The sequence below is a fragment of the Haliotis rufescens genome, unplaced genomic scaffold (assembly GCF_023055435.1).
Source record: "Haliotis rufescens isolate VD_foot unplaced genomic scaffold, xgHalRufe1.0.p SCAF_27, whole genome shotgun sequence".
Lineage (NCBI taxonomy): Eukaryota > Metazoa > Mollusca > Gastropoda > Lepetellida > Haliotidae > Haliotis > Haliotis rufescens.
In genome coordinates this window covers 5,975,417-6,000,732 of record NW_025963968.1, presented here as the reverse complement: position 1 = coordinate 6,000,732, position 25,316 = coordinate 5,975,417, and the positions used below count along the sequence as shown (strand labels likewise).

The 25,316-nt window shown below is 43.0% G+C and overlaps 2 protein-coding genes across 2 annotated transcripts; one reads left to right on the top strand and one right to left on the bottom strand.

Annotated features, from left to right (window-relative positions):
• The first annotated feature begins 454 nt into the window (after positions 1–454).
• LOC124115904 (macrophage mannose receptor 1-like) lies at positions 455–15,184 on the top strand. Its single transcript, XM_046477066.2, has 14 exons — positions 455–662; positions 1,457–1,650; positions 2,648–2,769; positions 3,732–3,856; positions 4,795–4,973; positions 5,452–5,582; positions 6,245–6,375; positions 7,496–7,662; positions 8,666–8,790; positions 9,072–9,199; positions 10,234–10,412; positions 11,434–11,567; positions 12,506–12,642; positions 14,720–15,184. The coding sequence occupies exons 1-14, from the start codon at positions 599–601 to the stop codon at positions 14,791–14,793; spliced, it is 1,890 nt and encodes a 629-aa protein (XP_046333022.2). The 5' UTR covers positions 455–598; the 3' UTR covers positions 14,794–15,184.
• A 2,620-nt stretch (positions 15,185–17,804) lies between these two features.
• On the bottom strand, positions 17,805–19,433 carry LOC124115925 (palmitoyltransferase AKR1-like). The gene is made up of 2 exons (XM_046477091.2): positions 19,427–19,433; positions 17,805–18,202 (listed from the first exon to the last, which is right to left on the bottom strand). The coding sequence occupies exons 1-2, from the start codon at positions 19,431–19,433 to the stop codon at positions 17,805–17,807; spliced, it is 405 nt and encodes a 134-aa protein (XP_046333047.2).
• Positions 19,434–25,316: the final 5,883 nt, after the last annotated feature.

Below are 25,316 nucleotides of genomic sequence, written 5' to 3'. Positions count from 1 at the left end.
AGCTCCATAAAGCTCCTGGTTAGACATGACGTTCAGCGACCTGTGCTTGTCATAGCAGGCGATTTAATGTATCGGGTGGTCAGGCTCTGTGTATTGGTTGGCGTATCCCCGTATCCCGACGGCGAGGATCGTTGCTCATAATATCAATCACTGGTTTGTCAGGTTCAGACATGATTATTTATAATTATTCTCCAGTGACATTTAACATCAATAACAGTAACAACAAACCGATCTATATTAAATATTGTACACACTGTATTATTTAACACGTTTGCATTAAAGGTGACTTTCCCGACAAAGGTTCAAAACTAACCATTCCTCTCGACAGATAATCGCGATCTTTGCCCCGTTCCGTAAAATCGTAATTCTTAAACTTGAACATGCGAACGGAACAAGGTCCCGATACCACTACGACCGCTGAAAACTAAACAGATGTCGATACCCTGGCCGCGGGATTCAGATCGAGGTAGGTGGCTTTTGAACAGTAGGGTACCTTGAGTAATACAATGCTGAAAGGGTTAATCGGTGACGCTAGTGGCCCGACGGTGTTCCACACACCGGCCGTCGACCCGAGCACATATATCATCAATAATATGTCATGGTGTCGCTCAGGAACTGGAATGAGGTTATTATTCTGCGGAGACTGTTGTGTCTCGTCTTGGGTAGGTACTGAACAGACCAGACAGACCATTCGCTCACCATTCAGTTTAAAATATTATTAGTTTAGTTCACCTCCGTTTGGATTCCGGGTTAAAATCTCCAGACATCATTGAATGTGGACAACTATATAGATCAGGGTCGGCTTGCACAAAGCGATCTTAGCACTACAACAACTCCCATACTCTAACGTGGACTGAAGATAGTCATAGTGCTAAGATCACTTTGTGCAAGTGGGACCTGGTTATCAGCCTCGGTGATTTAATTGACTTAGTGCATCGGGGCGTCGCTCATAATATCAGTCACTGGATTGTCTGGTCCAGACTTCATTATTTACAAGTTGCTGTCATCCAGCTGGAATGCTGCTGAGGTTTAAGACGCTGCAACTGGATTGAATTGCGTTTCTTTGTTGTGTCAGGACCCACTGTTGGTGTCGACGAATAGCGTATTCGTCCAGATTATGATCCACTGTTTGTCAGAACTTCGTGGGTTTCACGAATATTTTCCATGACCTTCATCACCAGAGAGAGATTTAGTGAAAGGGAGTTTTAGAGATTTAGAAAGAGAGGGAGAGAGAGAGAGAGAGAGAGAGAGAGAGAGAGAGAGAGAGAGAGAGAGAGAGAGAGAGAGAGATTAAGAGAAAGAGATTTAGTGAGAGAGAGTGAGAGAGAGATTTAGAGCGTATGAAAGAGAGAGTAGAGAGTGAAGAGAAATAGTGAAAGAGAGAGAGCATTCACAAGGTCTAGAGTGACGCACATGCAGGTAGTGAGGTGTTCAATTAATGTTTTCTGTTCATCAGCCATCCTCAGTGGCGCAGGGACGGCAACTACCGGGGCAACTCCATCGACGCCTACTTGCCATCATGGCCTACTCCGTGCAGGGTCAAGCTGCTTCCGGTTCGGCAAACAACGCATGCTCAGTTGGAAGGAAGCCAGCGCCGAGTGTGCCGCTCTGTCGTCCACCCTGATCAGGTTCCAGACCCCCGAGGACATCGTAAGTGACACGTGTCTCAGTGAGTGAGTGAGTGAGTGAGTGAGTGACTATCAGGAAGTAGACAGAAATATTTTTACAAAGTTCTTGAATCAAAAGTGAAAATTGTACAATAGTACATTCTGGAATGTCTAACAGATGGCCGAGATTGTATGGCAGTACTTCCAACGGGCGTTTGAAATGTTTATCCTATTGAATTCAGCGAGAGTGAGTGAGTGAGTGAGTTGGGTTAACGCCGCTTTCTATTATTCCAGTTTTCCAGTTATATCAGTGCGTCAGCCGAAAATGATGCAGGCCTCGGGCGTTTACACTTTGGTGAAACCCACGAGCACGGGTATTGTAATGACAAACGTGGAAACACAGTTATGGCGAATCGCGATTCGAACCCATAATCATAGGTTTCTGGCGTGCCCAAGGGGCGCAACTCTCCACTGCGAATTGCGGCGCCTCAGGCGATTGGGCCACCCGTAGAGAGAGATAGACGATGAGTTTGACGGAATCAGTCGTACAGTCTCGAACTACCTCGTATTAAATCTGTTCGAGGTTGCATTGCATTAACACATTCAGACTTTCACTTTTGCGATCTCGTAAGCGACGCTCTGATTGGTTGGATGAAAGGTCGTTCTAATGGGATGTCCTCAGACCTCGGTGCAGCGGTAGCGAGCACGAAGAACTGATTTTAATGAGATTGAGTAGAGACACTAGAAAGTGGCGTCTCATTATGTGGGGAATCGAACAGGGGTCTTCATCGTGACGAGCCAACGCTTATACCACTAGGCTTCCTGAATGCCCTTTAGTAAGAATACAGTTAACAAGAAATAGGCTTCTTGGGGATTTATATATAGGGTTATACCATTAACCGCCTTTCAGTTCAGAATTAGTACGAAATATACATATTTCGACATAAACGTTACGTAGTGCAAATGGAATTATTACAGAATCACAAATCAATCTTCGTTTGTTATATCGAGAGCATGGTCTGTGTATTTTGTACCTTTAGGAAGCGTTCTCTGCCATGGCCAAGACCCTGAAGGTGGACGGTTGGTGGACGGACCTAACCACACTAGACCACCCGGATGCGTGGACGTGGGGCAGTAACCAGGCGGTCAGCAACGGCACCGTGTCAGTAGACACCTCTTTATTTTAGCCACACAGTGCGTGGGTATGGTATTACGCCGCTATTAGCAATATTCCAGCAATATCGCGGCGGGGGACACGGGAAAATGGGCTTCATATATTATATCCATGTGAGGAATCGAACCCCGGTCTTCGGCGTTAGGAGCCGTCGTTTTAACCACTAGGCTACCCCACCGCTCCTTATCTAGACAGTGTGTTCAGTCCAGTAAGACCACGTTAGTCCAGATATTGCCGGCCTTGCATGGACCCGTTCCATAAACCGATCTTAGCGCTAAGTCGATCGTAACTCCCATTCTTTTACAGTGACTTATGACAGTCATAGCGGTAAGATCGTTTTGTGGAACCTGTCCAGGATGCCGTATTACGAAACAAGTTAGCGCTACGACTGTCGGAAGTCTATGTTAAGGTTTGGGAGTTACAATCACCTTAGCGCTGAGATCGCTTTGTACAACGGCAACCAGGCAATAACCGGTTGGAACGTCCATACGTAACTTTATACTACTATAAAGAACCCGCAATTCTTTCATATTACTACAGTTAATCCGTCATGACATGGCATATCAGCCATAGTGATATGAAAAATATAGTTCACTACAAATTTCTTATTCGTTGAGATATTTGTTAGTCAGGACGAATCTGCTTGAGAACGCAGCGTCGAAATTAACGGTTGTCACTGTAGCTGTGCATTTTCTCAAACAATATTTTTTTTTATCAGAAATAAAATAATTTTGAGTTACGAAAAAGTTTAGGAACAGGTTTTTGAAAAAAACAAAAAAGTCCTTCACAAGCGGAAAATTCGTTCTTAGAAATAATGAATGTCAAACTGTGAAGATGAGTAATGCATATTACGAATGAAAAGAAAACATCATTATCAGTTGCTCACTAATCAAAATGAAAAAACGTTTTCTGGATGGTTCATGAAATAATGAATTACCATAAATTATCAGGGTATGGAACCAGGAACCTGATGACGTCAAACACGCCGAAAACTGCGTCGCCGTCAACTACCTGGGCGGGGCTAGCGACGACATGTGTACACGCCAGCTGGGGTATATATGCAAGGCGGATTCTGGTGGGTACATTTGCGGAGTAAAGCTTTCAGTAAAGCTTTTAAAATGTTTAACGGTAGTTATATGGAGAACATAGCCAGATTTGGCGCATCAGTGACAAAAATGACGCCCGATGCAATTCCCTGTTTTGACTTGTACCATAAGTTGACGGAGGAACATTGACTTGCCTTTGCATGTGTTTATGACGGGTGCAACCGATGGGGCAGGATACGCTGACCTTTTCGCGAAAGCCTAATATCATGACTATTTGATGTGTGATTAATACAACACATACTTCATATGGTATGATTGCACAATGAATATGTTATGATTATGGAAAGGGTTTATATTTGTTGGCGAATTCGGTTACATGCGAGTTACATAGCTGACCCCAAACAGGTTAATGAGTTTGGAGTTACGTCACACATTATTCCAGCTATGACATGACAGGGACACCAAGAGCAGGATTCACGCCCAACAATGTTGTGAGATAATGTGAATTGGGGTTAACGTCGCGTCCAAGATCATTGCACTTATGTAGCGACGTACGTGCACGTGTTTGTATGTATGTGTGTGGTTGCTTGTACTAGTCCGGACTGATGCCGATTTATAGTGCTAGCCCACTGAGATACCATGCCGCAGTTTACCATGAATACCAAACTCAGACTCCGAGCCAACCAGTCCTTGTTTTAGCCCCTTAATGCCGAGCTACAGACAGGGTAACAACAAGTACCATCTTCTAATGTATTTTGGTATGACGAGGCCTGGCATCTTTCCGGGCGGACGCTCTACCACTGTGCCAGACGGAGGGGGTCTCCAACCATGTTAGAACCAGACTGAACGACTACTAAACGTCCGTGGAAATGGTAAATCCATTTTACGTTTAGTATTCGTTCAGCCTGGTTCTAACATGGTTGAAGACCCCCTCCATATATATCCTGTGCTGTGTCCTGTCTTGCAGTTGCTGACGGGTGTGATGACGGATGGTCACTTGTGGGAAACTCTTGCTTCTACGTTAGTGACACGTCAGACTCCACCCAGCTCGTCACCTGGGATACGGCCTTGACACAGTGCGCTCAGATGGCGTCAGCAACTGTCAGCCGCCCCACGCTCGTCAGCTTCAAGGACAGCCAAGAATATGTGAGTACCACGCATACGCATGCCTGTGCGCATGTGCACACACATCCTGAGGATGTAGAGCATGTGCGCATATGCACGTGTCTCACTCTGGGGATCATGGGATCGAGGTCGATAGTCCTAGCCTTGCAGTCACGGTAAATTTCTTGATACGTTAAACCTCAACAGTCGTTTCAGCAATAACAGCATGACAATAATCGTACATCTTCATAGTGAGTGAGTGATTATGGTTTTACGCCGCTTATAGCAACATTATAGCAATATCACGGAGAGGGACACAAGAAATGGGCTTCACACAATGTACCAATGTAGGGAAAATCGAACACGGGCCTTCGGCGTGATGAGCGAACGCTTTAACCACTACGCTACCCCTCCGTCGCGTACATGTTCATAAAATAAACCAAAGGGAGGCCTGGCAACTTTATCCTCAGGGGTGTTGGTCGATGACCAAACATCCTGTAAATCTACCGTTGTGTTGCAGTCGAGTGTGATGAAGCTGCTGACGAAGGCGTACTACCTGGGGTACCGGTGGTGGACCGGCCTCAATGATCGGGCAGTGGAAGGACATTGGAGGTGGCCCAATAGCAGCGCGCCGGCGGATGCATCCATTATGTAATACAGGGAGAAGGCGGCAATAAGTGGTTCACTGGTGCCCAATCCTTTTGTTCTTTTTTGACAATAAAATATGTTTAAATAAAATATAATTATGTAATATAATCATTTACTGCGGATAGCATATACCTTCACTTTCAAACTGATGAATTATTTTAAATTTCACATATTCTAAGTCATATGATATCGTATAATGCATGTACAAAGTACTTCTGGATCAAAAAGTATATAACGAATTTACTAATTAGTCTACTATTGTATAACACATGTATGTATACGTTAAATATAATAAATGCCTTAAATCATTAACTATTATGTCGTGAATATACTCATTCCGTTCAATATTGTATAATGCATGTACTACGTGCATCCGATAATATATAACGCATTTATTAAATGCATCCAATATTGTGGATGCATGTATTGATGTACTGTATACATGTTTACTATATGCATGAACTTATACGTCAAGTAAAATAATGGTCTTTAGTTTTTTGTATGATGCATGTTTCAATATGATACACAATATATACTAATGTAGTTATAACATCAATGTGGAATAATACTTATACCATGCAAAACATTTTAGTCACTCGCACACTCCTACAGAACATACAACGAATACAGAAACTTGTCTAAATGTGAATCCTCCCGTCTTGCAGCCATTGGCAACATCTACCGAACTCCCTACAGGCGACGGAGCGGTGTGGAGTGGTGCACAGTAACGGCCACATATCCTACGACCACTGCGACAACGACAACTTCTTCGCCTGCAGATACCACAGCGCAGAAGGTACACAAGAACGCTTTGACATGTATTTACATCCTTACTGAACATCACTTTCACACAATGTTTTTTTTGTAGAGGAACTGTAAATGGACCAAGCAATGAGGAAAAACACCACATCATTCAAACCGGGCAGTTTTGAGACTACCTGTACTCGTATTCAGGGATGATTGTACTGTCCGTTATCACTGTCAATTTATGAAAAACTAACACTATTTAACCTATTTCTTGCTCGCTGAACCTATTTAACAATGTATACATTGTCTGAACATTTGTGTTGAGTTATTATGACGGATGCATTGCGAATTACATTCTGCTTTAACAATGCCTATCTGCGTAAAGAGTCATCAGTCATTGAAGCTAAGCTGTCATAATATGCAGTCACAGGTGATCTGAAATCAGGTTGACGTATGTATTATCCGAGTTGACTAAATTAGCTTAATTGTTTTGCTGAGTTAACTAAATAATCACATGAGGTGACTATTTCCATCCATAACCTAGATGTTACAGCACAATCTTCATTCTTATATTAGGTATTGTGGAAAAAATATTTAAATCGTTGAGAATCTGGGATTTGAAATCATGACCCGCATGTTCTAACAGCTAAGGGACAACGTTCTGCACAGGAAGTTGAGTACCATCGTAGTCAACCTTATGTCAGCGAGGCATGCATTAATAGAAATGGCTATGGCATAATGTGAGTGAGTTGAGTTTAACGCCGCTTTTAACAGTATTCCAGGTATATATGTGTCAGTTCAATGTGGGAGGAAAGCCCGAAGTGATGCAGGTCTCCGACGTTTACCACTTCGGTGAAACCCACGAGCACGGGTATGGTGCTGACAAACCTAGAAACATAATCGGGGCGAACCGTGATTCGAACCCACAATCATAGGTTTCTGGCGTGTCCAAGGGACGCAATTCTGCACAGCGAATCGCGGCGCCTTAGACGACTGGGCCACCCATGCCCCCATGGCATGATGGATAGTGTGTACCTGGTTTGATTATCCAAATTATAAAGGATTGAAAAGACTTGTAAATGCCATCCATAAAATGGATGTCAGGTAAACTCTATCTCAGGTTCTGAGTTATAACTGATTTGTGGTTTAACCTAATGAATTCACCGTAGCTGATGTTCACGTGGAAGAGGAGTTGGGCTGTCCTGGGCTGTGGCTGAGGGCGGGACACAAGTGTTATGTCTTCAACGCCAACGTGACCTTGACCCAGAGTCAGGCAGTCGCTTTCTGCCGCCACAGAGGGGGGCGTCTTCTGAAGGTCGAAACAAAAGATCAGATGGTGGGTAACCCTTCAGTGCTCTTGATGGTAGGTCCTCTTGGGATGTGGTGCCCTTAGTGGGAAGTCCTCTAAAAATGTTGTGCCCTTGGTGGGAAGTCCTCTTGAGATATGGTGCCCTTGGTGGAAGGTCCTCTTGAGACATAGAGCCCTTGATGGGAAGTCCTTTTGGGGTGTAGTGTTCATGTTGGGACGTCCTCTTTGGGTGTAGTGACTTTGGTGGAAAGTCCTTTTGGAGTGTAGTGCCCTTGGTGGGAAGTCCTCTTTGGGTGTAGTGACTTTGGTGGGAAGTCCTCTTTGGGTGTAGTGACTTTGGTGGAAAGTCCTTTTTGGAGTGTAGTGCCCTTGGTGGGAAGTCCTCTTTGGGTGTAGTGACATTGGTGGAAAGTCCTTTTGGAGTGTAGTGCCCTTGGTGGGAAGTCCTCTTTGGGTGTAGTGACTTTGGTAGAAAGTCCTTTTGGGTTGTAGTGACTTTGGTAGAAAGTCCTTTTGGGTTGTAGTGACTTTGGTGGAAAGTCCTTTTGGGGTGTAGTGACCTTGGTGGAAAGTCCTTTTGGAGTGTAGTGACCTTGGTGGAAAGTCCTTTTGGAGTGTAGTGACCTTGGTGGAAAGTCCTTTTGGAGTGTAGTGCCCTTCTTGAATCCTCTTGAGATATGGTGCCCTTTGAAGGTCGTGCCCTTGGTGGGAAGTCCTCTTGGAATGTAGCGACCTTTGTGGGAAGTCCTCTTGGAATGTAGTGACCTTGACCGGAAGTCCGCTTAGGGTGTAGTGTACTTGGTGGTAAGTCCTTGGAATGTAGTGATCCTTTGGTAATCGAGTTAAGGAAGTGACCCAAATGTAGTTGGAGGATTGTCGTCTTGGGGAAGTGGTCCTTTTGTAAGACGCCACCTTTGTTAAAGTGATCAAATTGCAGATAGTCACATTCGCGAGTCTTGGCTTATGATGTACCTGTATGGAGAAGTTTGCTTTGAGGTCCCTGTCATGTAGGCACCAGGATTTGTTACAGAGATGGATTCAGCTACAGACAGAGCGTATCCTAGGCAACAACTTCTGGACAGGTCTGGAGCGGTATCCTACAGGAGGCAACAAATGGCGGTGGTTGGATGGGGACCCGGCTCAGATGAATCTCATGTGAGGAGCACATACAATCAGTTCACATTTAAATTTAATCACAGTATTTATATAAACGTTTAAAACCATTAACGTTTTAGAATAATTATAGACGTTTGCATAATTAGATTGCCATGTAAAGACCTTTTGTTCTTGTGCACAACACACCTCCACCGCTTTTACGTCTCGACATTTATTTGCTGTTCATATTTTCTTTGATCAATAAGGAGAACGAATTCTTAAAAACATGATACTGAAATATGTTAATACAGCATCACTGTTGATATATATATGTCTGGCAGACCATGGACACTTCAACCGGACAACCTGATGGGTGAAGAAAACTGCGCCTATATCAGCCACGACATTAGCTACTTTGACGCATCCTGCTTCTCCCAGGCCGGCTACATCTGTGAGATACAGGCAGAAGGTAGGGGGATGTGGACATCTGTGAGATACAGGCAGAAGGTAGGGGGGATGTGGACATCTGTGAGATACAGACAGAAGGTAGGGGGGATGTGGACATCTGTGAGATACAGACAGAAGGTAGGGGGGATGTGGACATCTGTGAGATACAGACAGAAGGTAGGGGGGATGTGGACATCTGTGAAATACAGCCAGAAGGTAGGGGGGATGTGGACATCTGTGAGATACAGACAGAAGGTAGGGGGGATGTGGACATCTGTGAGATACAGACAGAAGGTAGGGGGGGGGGGATTTGGACATCTGTGAGATACAGATAGAAAGTAGAGGGATGTGGACATCTGTGAGATACAGGCAGAAGGTAGGGGGGGGGGGGATGTGGACATCTGTGAGATACAGACAGAAGGTAGGGGGGGGGATGTGGACATCTGTGAGATACAGACAGAAGGTAGGGGGGGATGTGGACATCTGTGAGATACAGACAGAAGGTGTGTGTGTGTGGTGGGGGGGGGGGGGGGGGGTGGGGAGGTGGAAGAAGATGTGGACATCTGTGAGATATAGACAGAAGGTAGGGGGGGATGTGGACATCTGTGAGATACAGACAGAAGGTGTGTGTGTGTGGGGGGGGGGGGGGGGGGGGTATGTGGACATCTGTGAGATACAGGTAGGCAGTAGGGTTCACTATCTGTCAGACACAGGCAGAAGGTTGGGCGATATGCTACCGTCTGTGAGATACGGAGTACTGATTTTCAAACGGCCATGTAGACCTGTGTATGTAGGTGAGTATTGTTAAAGCGTTCGCTCGTCACGCCGAAGACCCGGGTTCGATTCCCGATATTGGTACAATGTGTGAAGCCCATTTCTGGTGTTCCCCGCCGTGATATTGCTGGAATATTGCTAAAAGCGGCGTAAAACCTTACTCTCTCACTCACCCTTAGTACAGAGGCAATAAGGTTATGGAATATAGATGGAACCTGACACTAGCGAGGGAGCGAGTAGTGATATTAACTATATTTCAGTCAAATCAGAGCTTTTCTACAGGTGCGCCCTGCCCGTTAACATGGGTGACACGTAACTATGATGACGTCACAACGTGTTACTACATCAGCAACAGAACTACTTCCGCCATAGTCACGTGGTGGGAGGCGCGAGAGTTGTGCAGGAAGCTGTCTGGTATGGATGAGGCTTCATTGCTTGCTGTCAACGATCAGCACGAACAGGCAATCGATTTTAATTAATTAATTAATTAATACAATATTACTTTATATTCATTTGTTTTAACATATGCTGTAGGTTACTGAATCAGTTCAAATGACAAATAGGTGTCTCGAATATCGGGATCTGGACAGTCGAAATAAGTTCGTTCCTTAGTCGTATCAGAATCATATTGTCGTCGGTGAAAACCGTGCGTTTATGATCCCTGGTCTGTCCTCATAACCATGCTTGTATATGTCACCATGGGTTTACGTCTTCGAAACGTGTCAGTGTGAGTTCATCCAACACTTTGCTGTCACGCAGTGATAACCGAAATACTTTTCAACCCGTGAAGATCCGGGGTAGAATTGGTCTTCAGCAACCCATGCTTGCCGTAAAAGGCTACTAACGGGGCCGGGTGGTCAGACTCGCTGACTTGGTTGATACATGTCATCGTATTCCATTTGCCTGGATCGATGTTCATGATTTCAATCACTGGATTGTCTGGTCAAGACTCGATGATTTACATACCGCGGTCATATAGCTGGAATATTGCTCAGTGCGCGTTAAACAACCAAGAAATAACCAATGAAAAAATACTTTTCAAACGGTCGTTATAACACAACCACTTTCTGTTAGTACATGACGGTTCACACGACACCCACAGACAATTCCTGCAACATTAACCAGTGTTATCTAGGGGTTCCCTCTCATCGGTCAGAATCCTAAGTTGTCAGATAATAACGAGGAAAGGCTGAAACACCTTTTGTTGCAATGAACCAGGCCTAATGAGGACCAGCTATCCTCATGTGCAAGAGGATATACAATCTGTACAATAGTGATGATGATAGGGAGATCCATACCCATGTGTATGGAGACACAGCAAGATAATTAGAAACAATATTTTCTGTCATTTTCTACTTACAATTTTTTATAAAAAAAATCATTAACAGTTGATACATTGCTATAATCACTGTTTGACGTTGGTGACATTGAGTAAAATGAAGACAAAATATTTAACATCCACTATCCTGCTGTTTCTCCCAGACCTTCATTGAGACCCGGCTGGGGTCGTACCCCGAGTCCCCCGTGGGGTGGTGGACGGACCTGAGTGACGCTGCTGCTGAGGGGGTGTGGCTGTTCGCGGACACCTGGAACCCTCCCCCTCAACCAGGCTCTATGTGAGTTGGCCGGACCGTGTAAACAACAAGCTTATGTCAACAGTTTCAAAAAAGGGACTGAACATTGTCCATTATCATAAGAAATCCCTGCCAAAATCTGAGACTATTGTACGATTCTGAGTATATCATGAGCATTTGTTTATGAATCACAATTAAATAGTGATGATACCAGGTGTTCGCTAAAAGATGAGCGTATCCTGCCCCATCGGTGGCATCCGTCACAAACACATGCAAACACAAGTAAATTATTTACTTCCAAAAGCTGCGAACTAAAAGGAAAAAGAAGGTTCTGTTTATCTCTGCAGTCGATGTATTCACGACATATGATGTTCTTGCTATCTGTGCAAGTTCATGTCGACCTTATGAGTCAAAACCTTATGTCAAGTGATCCGGCTGTCTGTGCAAGATCATGTCCACTATATCAATCAGAAAATTATATCATGTGATCTGGCTATCTCGATCTGTGCAAGTTCATGTCGACCTTATGAATCAGAACCTCATATCATGTGATTTGGCTGACTGTGCAAGTTCATGTCGACCTTATGAGTCAAAACTTATATCAAGTGATCTGGTTATCTCGATCTGTGTAAGTTCATGTCGACCTTAAGAATCAGAACATTATATCATGTGGTCTGGCTATCTCGATCTGCGTAAGTTCATGTCGACCTTATGAATCAGAACCTGATATCATGTGATCTGGCTATCTCGATCTGTGTAAGTTCATGTCGACCTTATGAATCAGAACCTCATATCATGTGATCTGGCTATCTCGATCTGTGTAAGTTCATGTCGACCTTATGAATCAGAACCTCATATCATGTGATCTGGCTATCTCGATCTGTGTCAGTTCATGTCGAATTTATGAATCAGATCCTTATATCACGTTGTACCTTGTCTCATAGTCAGACTCTTATCATACATGCTTGTTTTTGTTGTAGTAACTGGGCCCAGGAGCCAAACAATCACGGGGGTAACGAGAACTGCGCCGTCATGTACTACGGCGGCCAATACAACGACGTCCCTTGCGACGTCCGAGCCAATGTTGCCTGTGAGAAGATCGCCTGGGGCATTGGAGGTAAGGTGTGATGGAGAGAGGGATCAGTTGGGGTAGGATGGGTAGGACAGATAGGGGTGGGTTCGGAAGCCGGGTCGAGAATGTGATTGAGGATTGGCGTGGTTTAGTAGTTGAGGTCAAGTGGGATTATTGGGTGGGCAGGTTAGGTGACGTTGAGGCTGACATGTGACAATGTAAGGTGGCGTTGGGATTTGAGGGTGGGCAGGTTAGGTGACGTTGAAGTTTACAGGTGACAATGCAAGGTGGCGTTGGGATTTGAGGGTGGGCAGGTTAGGTAACTTTGAGGTTTACAGGTGACAATATAAGGCGGCGTTGGGATTTGAGGGTGGGCAGGTTAGGTAACTTTGAGGTTTACAGGTGACAATGTAAGGCGGCGTTGGGAGTATAGGGTGGGCAGGTTAGGTGACGTTGAGTCTGATGGGTGATCATGTAAGGTGGCGTTGGGAGTATAGGGTGGGCAGGTTAGGTGACGTTGAGGTTAACGGGTGACAGTGTAAGGTGGCGTTGGGAGTATAGGGTGGGCAGGTTAGGTGACGTTGAGGTTTACAAGTGACAATGGAAGGCGGCGTTGGGAGTATAGGGTGGGCAGGTTAGGTAACTTTGAGGTTTACAGGTGACAATGGAAGGCGGCGTTGGGAGTATAGGGTGGGCAGGTTAGGTGACGTTGAGGTTTACAAGTGACAATGGAAGGCGGCGTTGGGAGTATAGGGTGGGCAGGTTAGGTGACGTTGAGGTTAACGGGTGACAGTGTAAGGTGGCGTTGGGAGTATAGGGTGGGCAGGTTAGGTGACGTTGAGGTCTACAAGTGACAATGGAAGGCGGCGTTGGGAGTATAGGGTGGGCAGGTTAGGTGACGTTGAGGTCTACAAGTGACAATGGAAGGCGGCGTTGGGAGTATAGGGTGGGCAGGTTAGGTGACGTTGAGGTTTACAGGTGACAATGGAAGGCGGCGTTGGGAGTATAGGGTGGGCAGGTTAGGTGACGTTGAGGTCTACAGGTGACAATGGAAGGCGGCGTTGGGAGTATAGGGTGGGCAAGTTAGGTGACGTTGAGGTTTACAGGTGACAATGGAAGGCGGCGTTGGGAGTATAGGGTGGGCAAGTTAGGTGACGTTGAGTCTGATGGGTGATCATGTAAGGTGGCGTGCGAATTATAGGGTGGTGATGCAGTGCTGTTTTTAGAACAATATGTTAAGCGCCCCAAAAAACTTGCATTAGTCCGTTCTATACTGATTTATGAAAAAGCACATTTGTTTACAAACAAGAGAGAAGTCCGGTCACGTGATATGCAAATGAGCTGTGGCATTGGTGTTATGCTGAGTCACCACTGCGCCGGAGTGTGACTTTACATGCTAATCCTGCACGAGACAAATAGTGCATCTCGAGTCATGGATCTATGACGTCACATTTGTTGCGTTCATGAACATTGGTTTACACAACCTACCATTATGTCCGTTTGTACATCGAACCAATCTTATATCTCTTATATGTATGGTGGTGAGTATATATTTACAATGTGAATACAGATTTCCATAACTTATAAGCATAAAGAAATATAAAAGTAAAATTGTATCGCCTCGCACAGTTAGCGCACTGACGTCACACAATACAGACTATTATATAATTAAATGTCCCAGCTAGGCCTGTCCGTCCTTTGTGACGATGTCCGTCATTTGTCATTAAGTCATTTGTCATTTGTCATACAAGTCTGTATGCCTCTATTATTGTAAAATCGAAATTCGACAGTAATAGGTATCTTTACTGTGGTAATCTGACATTTTGTTTCTCTGTCAGTGATGAAATATCAAATCTTTTCGTTATCTGATCGAGCAGGTCATCTGCTATGGTAGTCATCTTTGTGAAGCCATTGAAATAAGAACAGCGATCGGGTCTCGTGTTCAACAATCGAGCCCAGAAAAGTAGGCTTGAAATGGCAAAGGCAGAAACTAGGCTTCGATATAGGCTACTGGGCATCCTTGCCTTGGGGAGATAATGAATCATGTGCACTTGTAATGAATCATGTGCACTTGTAATGAATCATGTGCACGTGTATGTGTATTAACTATTCTTTGTTTCAGGGGCAGCAGACAGACAGACAAGCGGCGTTCTACTGGTGCTTATAGCTATCATGGTTATAGGGAATCTTAGATGACGTCATTGAGAATATCAAAGAGTACTATCTTTCGGATTTCTCAGAGAGAATGTGTGTCCATCTGAAAATATTTACTTATATCTGATATTAACTCAAGTTCCTATCAACGTCCACCAGACTGACCAACACCCCAACCATACCAGACTTTGTCCATCTTCACCCAACCCTACTCCACATGAACTTTGTTAATTAACCAGTCAACCAAAGGATTATACGGGTACTGGGCAGACGCCTGGTTTGTAATTTACACCTCACTTTGAGACAAGCGATAGTTCCACACTGATACCAAGTATTTACCTATTATGCTTCTTAATTCCATTGTCTTTGTCACAACCACATTGTTGTGTACTCAATAAACTACCATTATGAGATAAATGGTTGCAACATGAAATATGTTTTGTTATAACTCACGTGTTTGTACTTTACGTAAAAATATGCGCCCTCGGCTGTGCCAGGATTCGTTGGTCGGAATCCTAGAGGTTTGAATCCCAGATTCACCCCTGTTTTGACCATTGCATGGTTTAGCAGCAGCATAATCGTGTTCGAGGATTTCATCGAAGGGATAAGTACATGACTGGTGTTACCTCGGGCTTTCCTTCCACATAGATCTGTCACGACGTGTTCAAGTTGAAATTATACTTTTTAAAGCACATTTAATCCCCACTTACTGACTCACTCGTGGAGAAATCTAGATTCCTTCATGGTGTTTAAAATCTAGGTCAAAATCTTCATTGCAGTGTTACCAGAGGTTGTGCGTATAACATTGCAGACCAATACGGTGATAGAATTAAGTGCTTACCGTTTCAAATATTCTCACCCGTTTATCCAGCCTTGATAGTGAAATTTTGGAGTATGAACGCTATTAAAGGGGATTCAGTCTACTGTTTCGGGGGATCAAAGACGAATCAGATGCAAACGCGACCAATGTGTTGTCAAACTTTGTGACAGGAAAACTTAAATGTGAGTAAAAGACCTACCATTAAGAACTGCCCTAGACCTGACGGCCACCAACAACACCTCTAACTAAACCTAATCCTATCATCGACAGGTTTTGTTCAGCCAGTGATGTCAGAGGCTTGGCTGGACAAGAAGAAAGTTCGGTTTATCGAGGGCAAGTTGTTCATAAACTGGATTCAGTACTGCCCTTAACATGCCCTCAATCTTCAGGACTGCATGAGACAAGGGAACTCCACTTGGTGAAAAATCACAATAATGGCTAAAGCCCTTTTTTTCGCTGTTTCTTGATATTGACATGTTTATGAGGATAAGCTTAGATTTCCCGTTAACATTAGAGGCATAATGTTTTTGTTAAAGTTAGGTGTTGTCATTGGTGACCAGAATGTACAAAATATATTTATATACATGTTTTTAATACCTTTCAGTTGAACGTTCATATTTGAGATCAGAAATGGTATGCTGGTATTATTACTTGTAATATACTTATATGGTATGGTATAGTGAGTGCGTGAGTATGGTTTTACGCCGCATTTAGCAATATTCCAGCAATATCACGACGGGGGACACCGGAAATGGGCTTCACACATTGTACCCATGTCGGGAATCGAACCCGGGTCTTCGGCGTGACGAGCGAACTCTTTAACCACTAGGCTACCCGACCGCCCCTAGTATGGTATAAGCTGAGAACAAGGAAAAGAGTGGTAACAGTAAGATGCAGTGAAACGTGAACTGTACCTGTGACCTCGTAAGTTAGCAGCATGGTAAAGAAGCTGACATAAAATCATCATAGTGTTTTCAAGATGAAGAAGGATAATATTTGGATAATGTTATTAATATCTGAAGATTATTGCATGTGAGCTGTTTAACTTTTCAATGTTAGAGTCAATGCTATAGAAGTGTGAGAAACCCATTGTTTGTTCTTTATGTTGACATGTTTGAGATAATTTTTGAGATTTGATAATCTAGGTCTTGTTGATGTAGATAGAGTTATTAAAAGTAGTGAATGTTCTCCCACTGAAACAATAAGGAAATGGAATAAATCCAAATCAAGCTTTTTCATCTGAAACATTAATGATGTAGAAATAGCGGAAATTAATGTTGAACTTGATAATATACTCCACAACAAAAGTTCCTGTGACACCAATATTTTAGTGTATTTTTCAAACAAGTAAAGTTTGGTTTTCAATATTGTAGTACATGTATGGAATCAAGTCACAGAAACGCAACTGCTACAGAAAAGCATGCATTCCATGCAAAAGTTGACCTTTATGCAAGCCCCATGCATTTCACTACCCAAGAATGGGTATAACAACGTGCGTTAACGGGATTCCATATGCATTGTTTAGCATCATGCTGACAACAGCCACTCAGAAAAACAACAAAATTACGCAATTATTCAACATTACGAAATGCCACGCCTGTCCGAAAATGAGCGTCTGCGAGCCATTGGTCTGCTTGAAGCAGGATCGAGTCAACGTGATGTTGCAAGACAATTTAACGTCCACAGAAACATCATTTGGTGTTTATGGCAACGTTGGCAACATACGAATGCAGTCAGAGACAATCCTCGGAGTGGCAGGCCACGCGTAACCAATAATCGACAAGACAACTGGATTCGAACAACACACCTACGAAATCGATTCCAGCCAGCAACAGTGACTGCAAGAAGCATCCCTGGCCTTCGACGAATATCTTCACAAACCGTACGTCGCCGCCTCAGATGTGCAGGGATGGTCGCCAGAAGACCCGCCATACGTCCCATTTTGACAGAAAACCACCGTCAAGCACGTCTACATTGGTGCAGACAGCGTCTACGCTGGACGGCCATGCAGTGGGGACAAGTTCTATTCACTGACGAGGCTCGGTTTCACCTCAGCCACAGCGATGGGCGGATTCGACAAAATGTCCCACAATCTTTCAACAAGATTTATTTATCTTGAAAAACAACAAACATTTTCATCTTGAAACTAAAATACAAACCACGACGATGTGAACGACACACCACGTACCTGTCGGTAACAACATTTCCTCCTTCACCGTCTACGACACTGATGTCACTGAGCTCCGTGGGACTCCAGGAGATCCACCACTCGCTGATGTCTTCCGTATCTCGCCAGCATGGCTGCTGTTCGCCCGAAGACGTTCTTGGCGTCGATGTCCACCACGCTGAGAGACAGGACAAACATCACCGTATGCACGTTCCCTGACGCACAGGCGAGGTGAAGGCTGTTGTTACGGTGAAGGTCAATCAGTGACACGTCAGCTCCTTTACTAACAAGGAACTTCACTACTTCTGTCTGTCCCGAGCGTGCTGCCGTCATCAGCGGTGTCGTGCGCACCACTCTACAGTTGACATTGACAACCCCCATAGACAGGATTCGCCTCACTTTCCCAACGTTCCCCTTGTTGCTGGCGCGATAGAGGTCGCGACAGCCTGGTGGTAATGGAGTCGCTGTAACACAAAATGAATACCGTATTTGACGTAATAAGCGCCCCGCTCTAATAAGCGCTCACGGCGAGATTTGCTGATATATTGGCTAGTAAACAATCCCAATTCGCATCGCTTCCTTCCCCTACTCGCGTATAATACGCACTCGTGTGTTATATGCACCCCTTATTATTGGCAATTAATTTCTTGAAACATATATCTGTCGCACATAAACATTTCAGGCTGTCAGCACAAACCACGAACTTGATCTTTCAACTCTTTTTTTCTCCACCAAAATAATATTCTATTAAGAGCCCCCTATTTCTAATTTTGAGAGCGCCCTGGGCGCTTATTACGATGAATACGGTTACATCTTTGTCATGCATCTGTATTATTCACACCCCAAAGTGTTGATATGTGACATTAACAGTGACACATCTTTCAACACTTCCAAAGTGGCTGACAACAACAAAACGATTAAGGGGAATGACGACAGCTGGTTCATGCAAATAAGATTATGTATTTAAAGTATAAAATTTATCTGTTAAATCCAGTATTTTTTTTGACTGAGCTTTATAAGATGATAATGTCAGTACAATTGCTGTTTGAAATTACCAGGATAATAACATATAACACTGGTTTTATATCAGCCTGTTGTTTTACTTCGCACACTCAGCAATATTCCAGCTATATGACGATGGTCTGTAAATAATCGAGTCTGGTCCAGACAATCAAGTGATTGACATCATGAAGCATCGATCCACGATGACATGCATCAACCAAGTCAGCGAGCCTGACCACCCGATCCCGTTAGTCGCCTCTTACGACAAGCATAGTCGCCTTTTACGACAAGCATGGGTTTCTGAAGGCCTATTCCGGCCCGGATCTTCACGCGTCAACTTCCAATGACGCTAGGCCTACTGTATATATAGCTGCAGTGGCCTAAACCTTACCATCCATCCAGCCACCGCTCTGAGATGAATGGCGTGTGGAGTGATATACTGTATACTAACTAATAAATATATGTATATAGTATACATGTACATTAAATATCCACTATGTTTATAAATGTCTAGACAGTAATGTTTTTTTCTAGACGGAAGCCACATTGATTTAAAAGAAAACGATTGAATCCTTAAATTCAAATATCACAAAGAATGATAATTAAGTGAAAAGGGCTCAGTAATTAATTGTATTATGTCACACATTACAGGAGCGTCATTTGGTGACAGTTTAATAGAAACCGACCTTTCATCGTTACACAATTCATGCTACGGTGTAATTAAAGCCCACTACATTGGTTTAAGCAAATAACCTCATCGTCGTGCATAATATATGTTGTTTTTTAATTAAAACTCAATTTTGTTGGATTAAATGACGGAGTTCGTAAAAAAGGCCAAAGTTTAAATTATATGCGCAAGGGTTAGTTGTAATTCATAATATAGCTGGCTGTACATAATGTGAACATTTGTGTGAAAAGATAAATGCATTATGTGTAAAGAAATAATATTAACGTGGACATTGATTGGGGAAGATGAAGCAAATCATGGACAATCAACCTGTTGAAAGATGGGCCAGTTGATTGATCGGAACACTCAGTTTGGGTTTGTAAATGCATATTGTCCTATATTCGATAGAGTTAAAGTTATGTCTTTTTTACGGTCTTTTGGCAGTGATTAGTACGTAAAATTGTGGTTAATTTGTTTAAGATCAGTTTATATCTACGTGCTCAGTTTTTAAAGTGTATTTGAGTATCCTGCATAATTTCCACGGCTAGTCAAGACACACTATCAGTTGTGATCGTAACAATGACGTCATATTGCAGCTTTATCAAAGAGCATTCTTAACCACACGCCCCTTTCCGTAACCTGCAAGAAGACTCGTCCCCCTATCGATGAATGTTATGTGCGAAAATACGACAAACCAATCAGAATGCGCGTATGATTTCTTCGTTCTTCGTCAAAGAATCCCTCATAAATACTTTATGATTTTACATATGTCTTGCATCTAGAACTATACCAAAGACACAGTTAAATGTGTTCTTTCATACTGTATAATTCCGCATGTCCCGATGTGCTTTAAATTGCATCTGAAATATATTTAATATATGGGGAAATATATGTGAACCATTACGCAACGAGTTGACAATTGTTTAGGGTATGCCCGTTTGCGCTAAGACGGAACCCGGTCGCATAAATGGACACGAGAGGAGCACGAGTCGCTTTTCGGCTTGTCCCGGAATAACACGAGTTGGTCACGAATAGCAACAAACACTTTTTTATTCAAATTGTGCGAGTGGCAGGTGCTCCCAGTAGGGTAGGACATGCCTAACCTTGGCCTTTTCGCGAACATCTGGTGTCATCACTATATAAAGTTATCACCGATGTTGTGTCTTTTGTACCCAATGGAATCTGTTTCTCTAGATAATCGAGACTGATTTTTTTTTGGCGTTGACGTTATATATTTTATGATCAATGCCTACTGTAGGCTTTCTGTACAGACGGTACATTTGGTCTGATACAGCACTGAAAACTTAAAAATAATAGTGTAGGCAACCAACAGGTTACAACGTAACAGGTGAGGTGAAATGGGGTTTAACGTCGCGTCCAAGATTATTGCACGTATATAGTGACGTACATGCGCGTGTATGTGTGTGGCTGCTTGTACTAGTCCGGACTGATGCCAATTTATAGTGGTAGCCCACTGAGATACCATGCCGCAGTTTAACATGAATACCCCACTCAGACACAGTATACTGACTCCGAGCCGACCAGTCCTTGTTTTAGCCCCTTAATGCCGAGCGCCAGACAGGGTAACAACAAGTACCATCTTTTAACGTCTTTTGGTATGACGCGGCTGGGGATCGAACCCCGGACCTTCCGCTCTCCGGGCGGACGCTCTACCATTAGACCACGGAGGCGGTCTACAACGTAACAAAATATGTAGATCAAGACTGACCCCTGACTTAGTTACAATCCATCCCGTGGTTATATTGTTAATTGAACACAAAGGAAACATTATGTAGCACTACAAAGCAGTAGGCATGGCATGGTCATTCCGATAGATTTAATTATAAAAGTATAATGCTACCACATTAGCAACGAAGATATGCTGGTAGGCATTCGACAAGAAATACATAGTTCAGTGAATGTATTTGTAGACATATGATTGATTTAGGATGAAATCAACTTTTCGATATAAGTATTTTACAGTGTGTTTGAAGTATAAGAAATAGAAATATACCTCAAAAGATAAATGTGTATTGATAAAAAAAACCTCTCGAAAGCTCCCTTTCAAGCTCAATATTGTAAAATGCTCTGGGTGTGGCTCTTACCGTCTACACAGGCAGCTTTTCCAGATCTAGTCTCCAAACATCGGGAATTCAGGCTGCAGGTCTTGGTTGCACAGGGCCCAGTCTGAACCTTTAAACGCCAACGAAAGGGATTATTTTCATACGTATTTATTGCCTTTACTATGAACTGTAGGCGGTTTGTATACCAGGATTGATGGTAAAACGGATGGGATGTAATAATGAAATTAAAGCTGAAAACCTTTTCGCTGCAAACATGTGTGTTTCTCTTCTCACTGTCATCAATTTGTATGGCTATAAAACACAAATTACATTCTGCCGAAACTCCGAGGCAGAACGACAGCATCAAGTACAGAATTGCATTACTACAAATGAAGTTTACACATGGCGTTCTATGATAATTGAGAAGACGCCATGATATGTATACGAATTTAAATTTTATTCAGCTAGCTGTATCTTTAACTTACATAAGAATGATCCATAGATTTTACGATGTACCCTTCCCTCTTCTTAATATTCTTTGCTTCATCACTTGATAGTCGACAGGTTAAAGTTTCGTAGTTGTATTCGAAACTCAAACATCCACCCTTTTCATGACATCTTACTTGGCACAATTTCATGCCAATGTTCCTGCTAGTGGCGAAACTAGGCGCCAACTTCTCCACCTTGCTGCTGCATGTGGAAAATACTAACATGAAGTAAACTACCAGGCACAAATTTCCACCGTCGCTTGACCACATCGACGTCATCTTAAAGCGTTCACAGAGGATCTCAGGATTCACAGACTGATGAGAGTACTCCCGGTACCAGAGACTGTCACTAAGTAGATGACGATGACAAGACTATCTACACGAATGTTCACAAAATACCAGGTAGGCTGGGGACCTGCTTTCAAGCAGCTTGAGACATCACGTGATACTGCATGTACCTGGCTTGAAGGATCAATACAATAACCTACTTGCACAGCGTAGGCTGGCACTGGGTCTTGTAGAAGCCGTCAAATTGCTTACATCTCGGTAGTGAAGTGTTATTTTATTTCCTTCTCTACCAAAACATATTTTCATTTTGTAAAGAAAAGTGTCTTAGATTGAAATCCTCATTCTGACAGATATCTCTTCCTTAAAAATGTAAGGTCCCTTTGTGAATGACAAATTACTCATTATGTCAAAACAACATCACCATGTCAGCTAGATGTATATGTAGAGCTATAGACAGGTAATGTACACAAGGTCAGCAAGATACTGTAAATCTTGAAATTAACGCGAGCGTGAATTAAATGCGAGTGGTCTTTGCTCGCATTATTAAACATCGCATTTATATCAACAATTAGACATTTTGGATAACAGAAATACCAACTTAGACATACGCTGAAAACAAACAACTATGTAACACATCACTGTTTATTGAGCAGCACGTGTAACAAGTATATAAACAATGTCATTCAAACACTAATTACATCCTGTGAATTGTCACTGTGTGGGTCAAGACAAGAGTTCTACCCACTTATGTCATCACTGATTACACCTGCAAGTCCAGACAGACGCCACCCACGCAACACGGTGTCTTTGTTCTTGTAGGTACATATGTAGAGCTATTAACAGGTAATGTACACCAGGTGAGCTAGGTACATATTTAGAGCTATGAACAGGTAAGGTACACCAGGTCAGCGGGGTACATATGTAGTGCTTCAGGCAGGTAATGTAAGCATTACTTTTGAGTGGTCACCTATCGTTTTACCTTAAGGCAAGTATCGTCCTCAATGTGATCAAATACAATTGTCACAATTCACGCTTCGATTATACTGATGTGTTTGTTACTGACAGGAGAGAGCTAATAGCATTTAGTAAGACAATTTTAATCTTTGACACGATAACCTTTGCTCATTGTACGTACTGTATTTGTATGTGCAATCCGATGGTATCAATTTCTTCAGCTAACTGTTGTTGTTTCAAAAGTTTCAGTGACAACTTTGCGATTTCCTAACTGTTCCGATGATCTAGATTTGGTTAAAAAATAATGGTAGTACCTTGGTTCGATTCTGACTGTCACAACCTCTAAATCTGCTATGCCTTTATCCAGCCATCTTGTTGTTGTTGTTTATTCGGCAAGGTTAGGTAGGCCATCGGCCCATGTCGCAGAAGCTATACAGCAGCCATTATTATTATTGGAATTTACATCAGCAGTTTTGTCCTTAATTGACTTGTAGATATACATATCCAAATTTCTTATGATATTACATTTATCACTTGACATCAAGACATTAAATATTTGATGAGTGCAACTTGAGCATCTCATAATCTCTCGTTGTATCATTTGAATATAACTGATACGAGGGCTGGTCAAAAAGTTCAAAAATTGTAAAAAGAATTTATGATAATTTTCAACGTAATCTCCCGGCTTTTCCGTACACTTCTCATTCATATCGATAGTCAAGCTTTTCAGTTTCAGTCAGGAAGATGTTTTCTTAAGTCATCATGAAAAACCCATTCACGGCAGCTTTGAAGTCATCGTTGTCGTCATAGCGCTTTCCAAGAAGGTGTTTTTTTCAGTTTAGGAAACAGGTGGAAATCACTTGTGCCAGGTATGACGAGTATGGAGGGTGAGAAGCTTTCGAACCCTCGCTGTCGCACAGCAGCCTTTGCAAGTCGAGAGGTGTAAAAAGAGTTATTGTCATGAAGTGGTAGAACTCCAGCAGTCAGCAATCCTCCCCGCTTTCTTTGATAGAATATCTCAGGCGATGAAGCGAATCACTGGTAATCGTCTTTTGACTTTCTAAGTAATCAACAAGGATTGCACACTTTACATCTCAGACGACAGTGGCCATAACTTTCTTCGCTGATCTTGAGACTTGAATTTGTTTGGTGCCGGAGAAGTGGAATGATGCTATTCCATGGACTGGCGTTTTGACATCACCCGTTACTAATATCTATTTGAATTTGACGTAATCCTCCTCAATTAGCTCTTAATGTTCTCTGGCAATGTCAGTTCTTTTTTCCTTAGGACCAGAATTTGGAAACTTTGGCACCCAACGACCAGATATCTTATTCATCTGTACATGTTCATGAATAATAGTTTCAATGGACCCATGGTAATACGTCTATCTGACAGTATCAGTTTTTCTATCCCCTTGATTTTATCTTTATTGATGTAAGTTGAGGGACGTCCAGACCTAAGGCCATCATCAAATCTTGTTCTCCCAGCCTAAAACATACCTGCCTAATGTTTAACAGTGGAGTAGCTAGGGCATTTATCCCCATAAGCTTATGAAATGCGGTCATGAATTTCTTTCGGGAGTACAAAAACACCGTGGTGCTACCTGTGATGAGAATGTCATCGACTTTCAGATAAGCATGTTCCAAACAATCAAAAGCACTATCCACCCTCTTTTGAGGGATCTCTCTTACACTTTTGATGCCAAAAGGTAATCTAAGGAATCTATAGCGTCTGAACGAATCACGATGTCTGATTTTCCGGCCAAGAATGTCCCAGAGACGCTCAATCGGATTAAGATCCGGACTACAGGCCGGCCAAGGAAGAGTGGCAATAGCTTCTTGACGCAAATAAGCCAAAACTGCCTGAGATCTGTGTGGTCTAGCATTGTCGTCCATGTAAACAGGTCTTGTCTGAAGAGGATGGTTGTCAAAATGAGGGACTACCACTGGACGAAGAACGGCATCTTGGTATTGTTGGCCATTCAGGTTCCCACGAATTGTCACCAGCGGAGGTTTGCAGCCGAAGGAAACACAACCCCATATCATTACAGACCCCCCGCCACATGCTAAGGTCTTCTGGATGTTCCTTGTTGCAAAACGAGTGTTACGTTGCCTC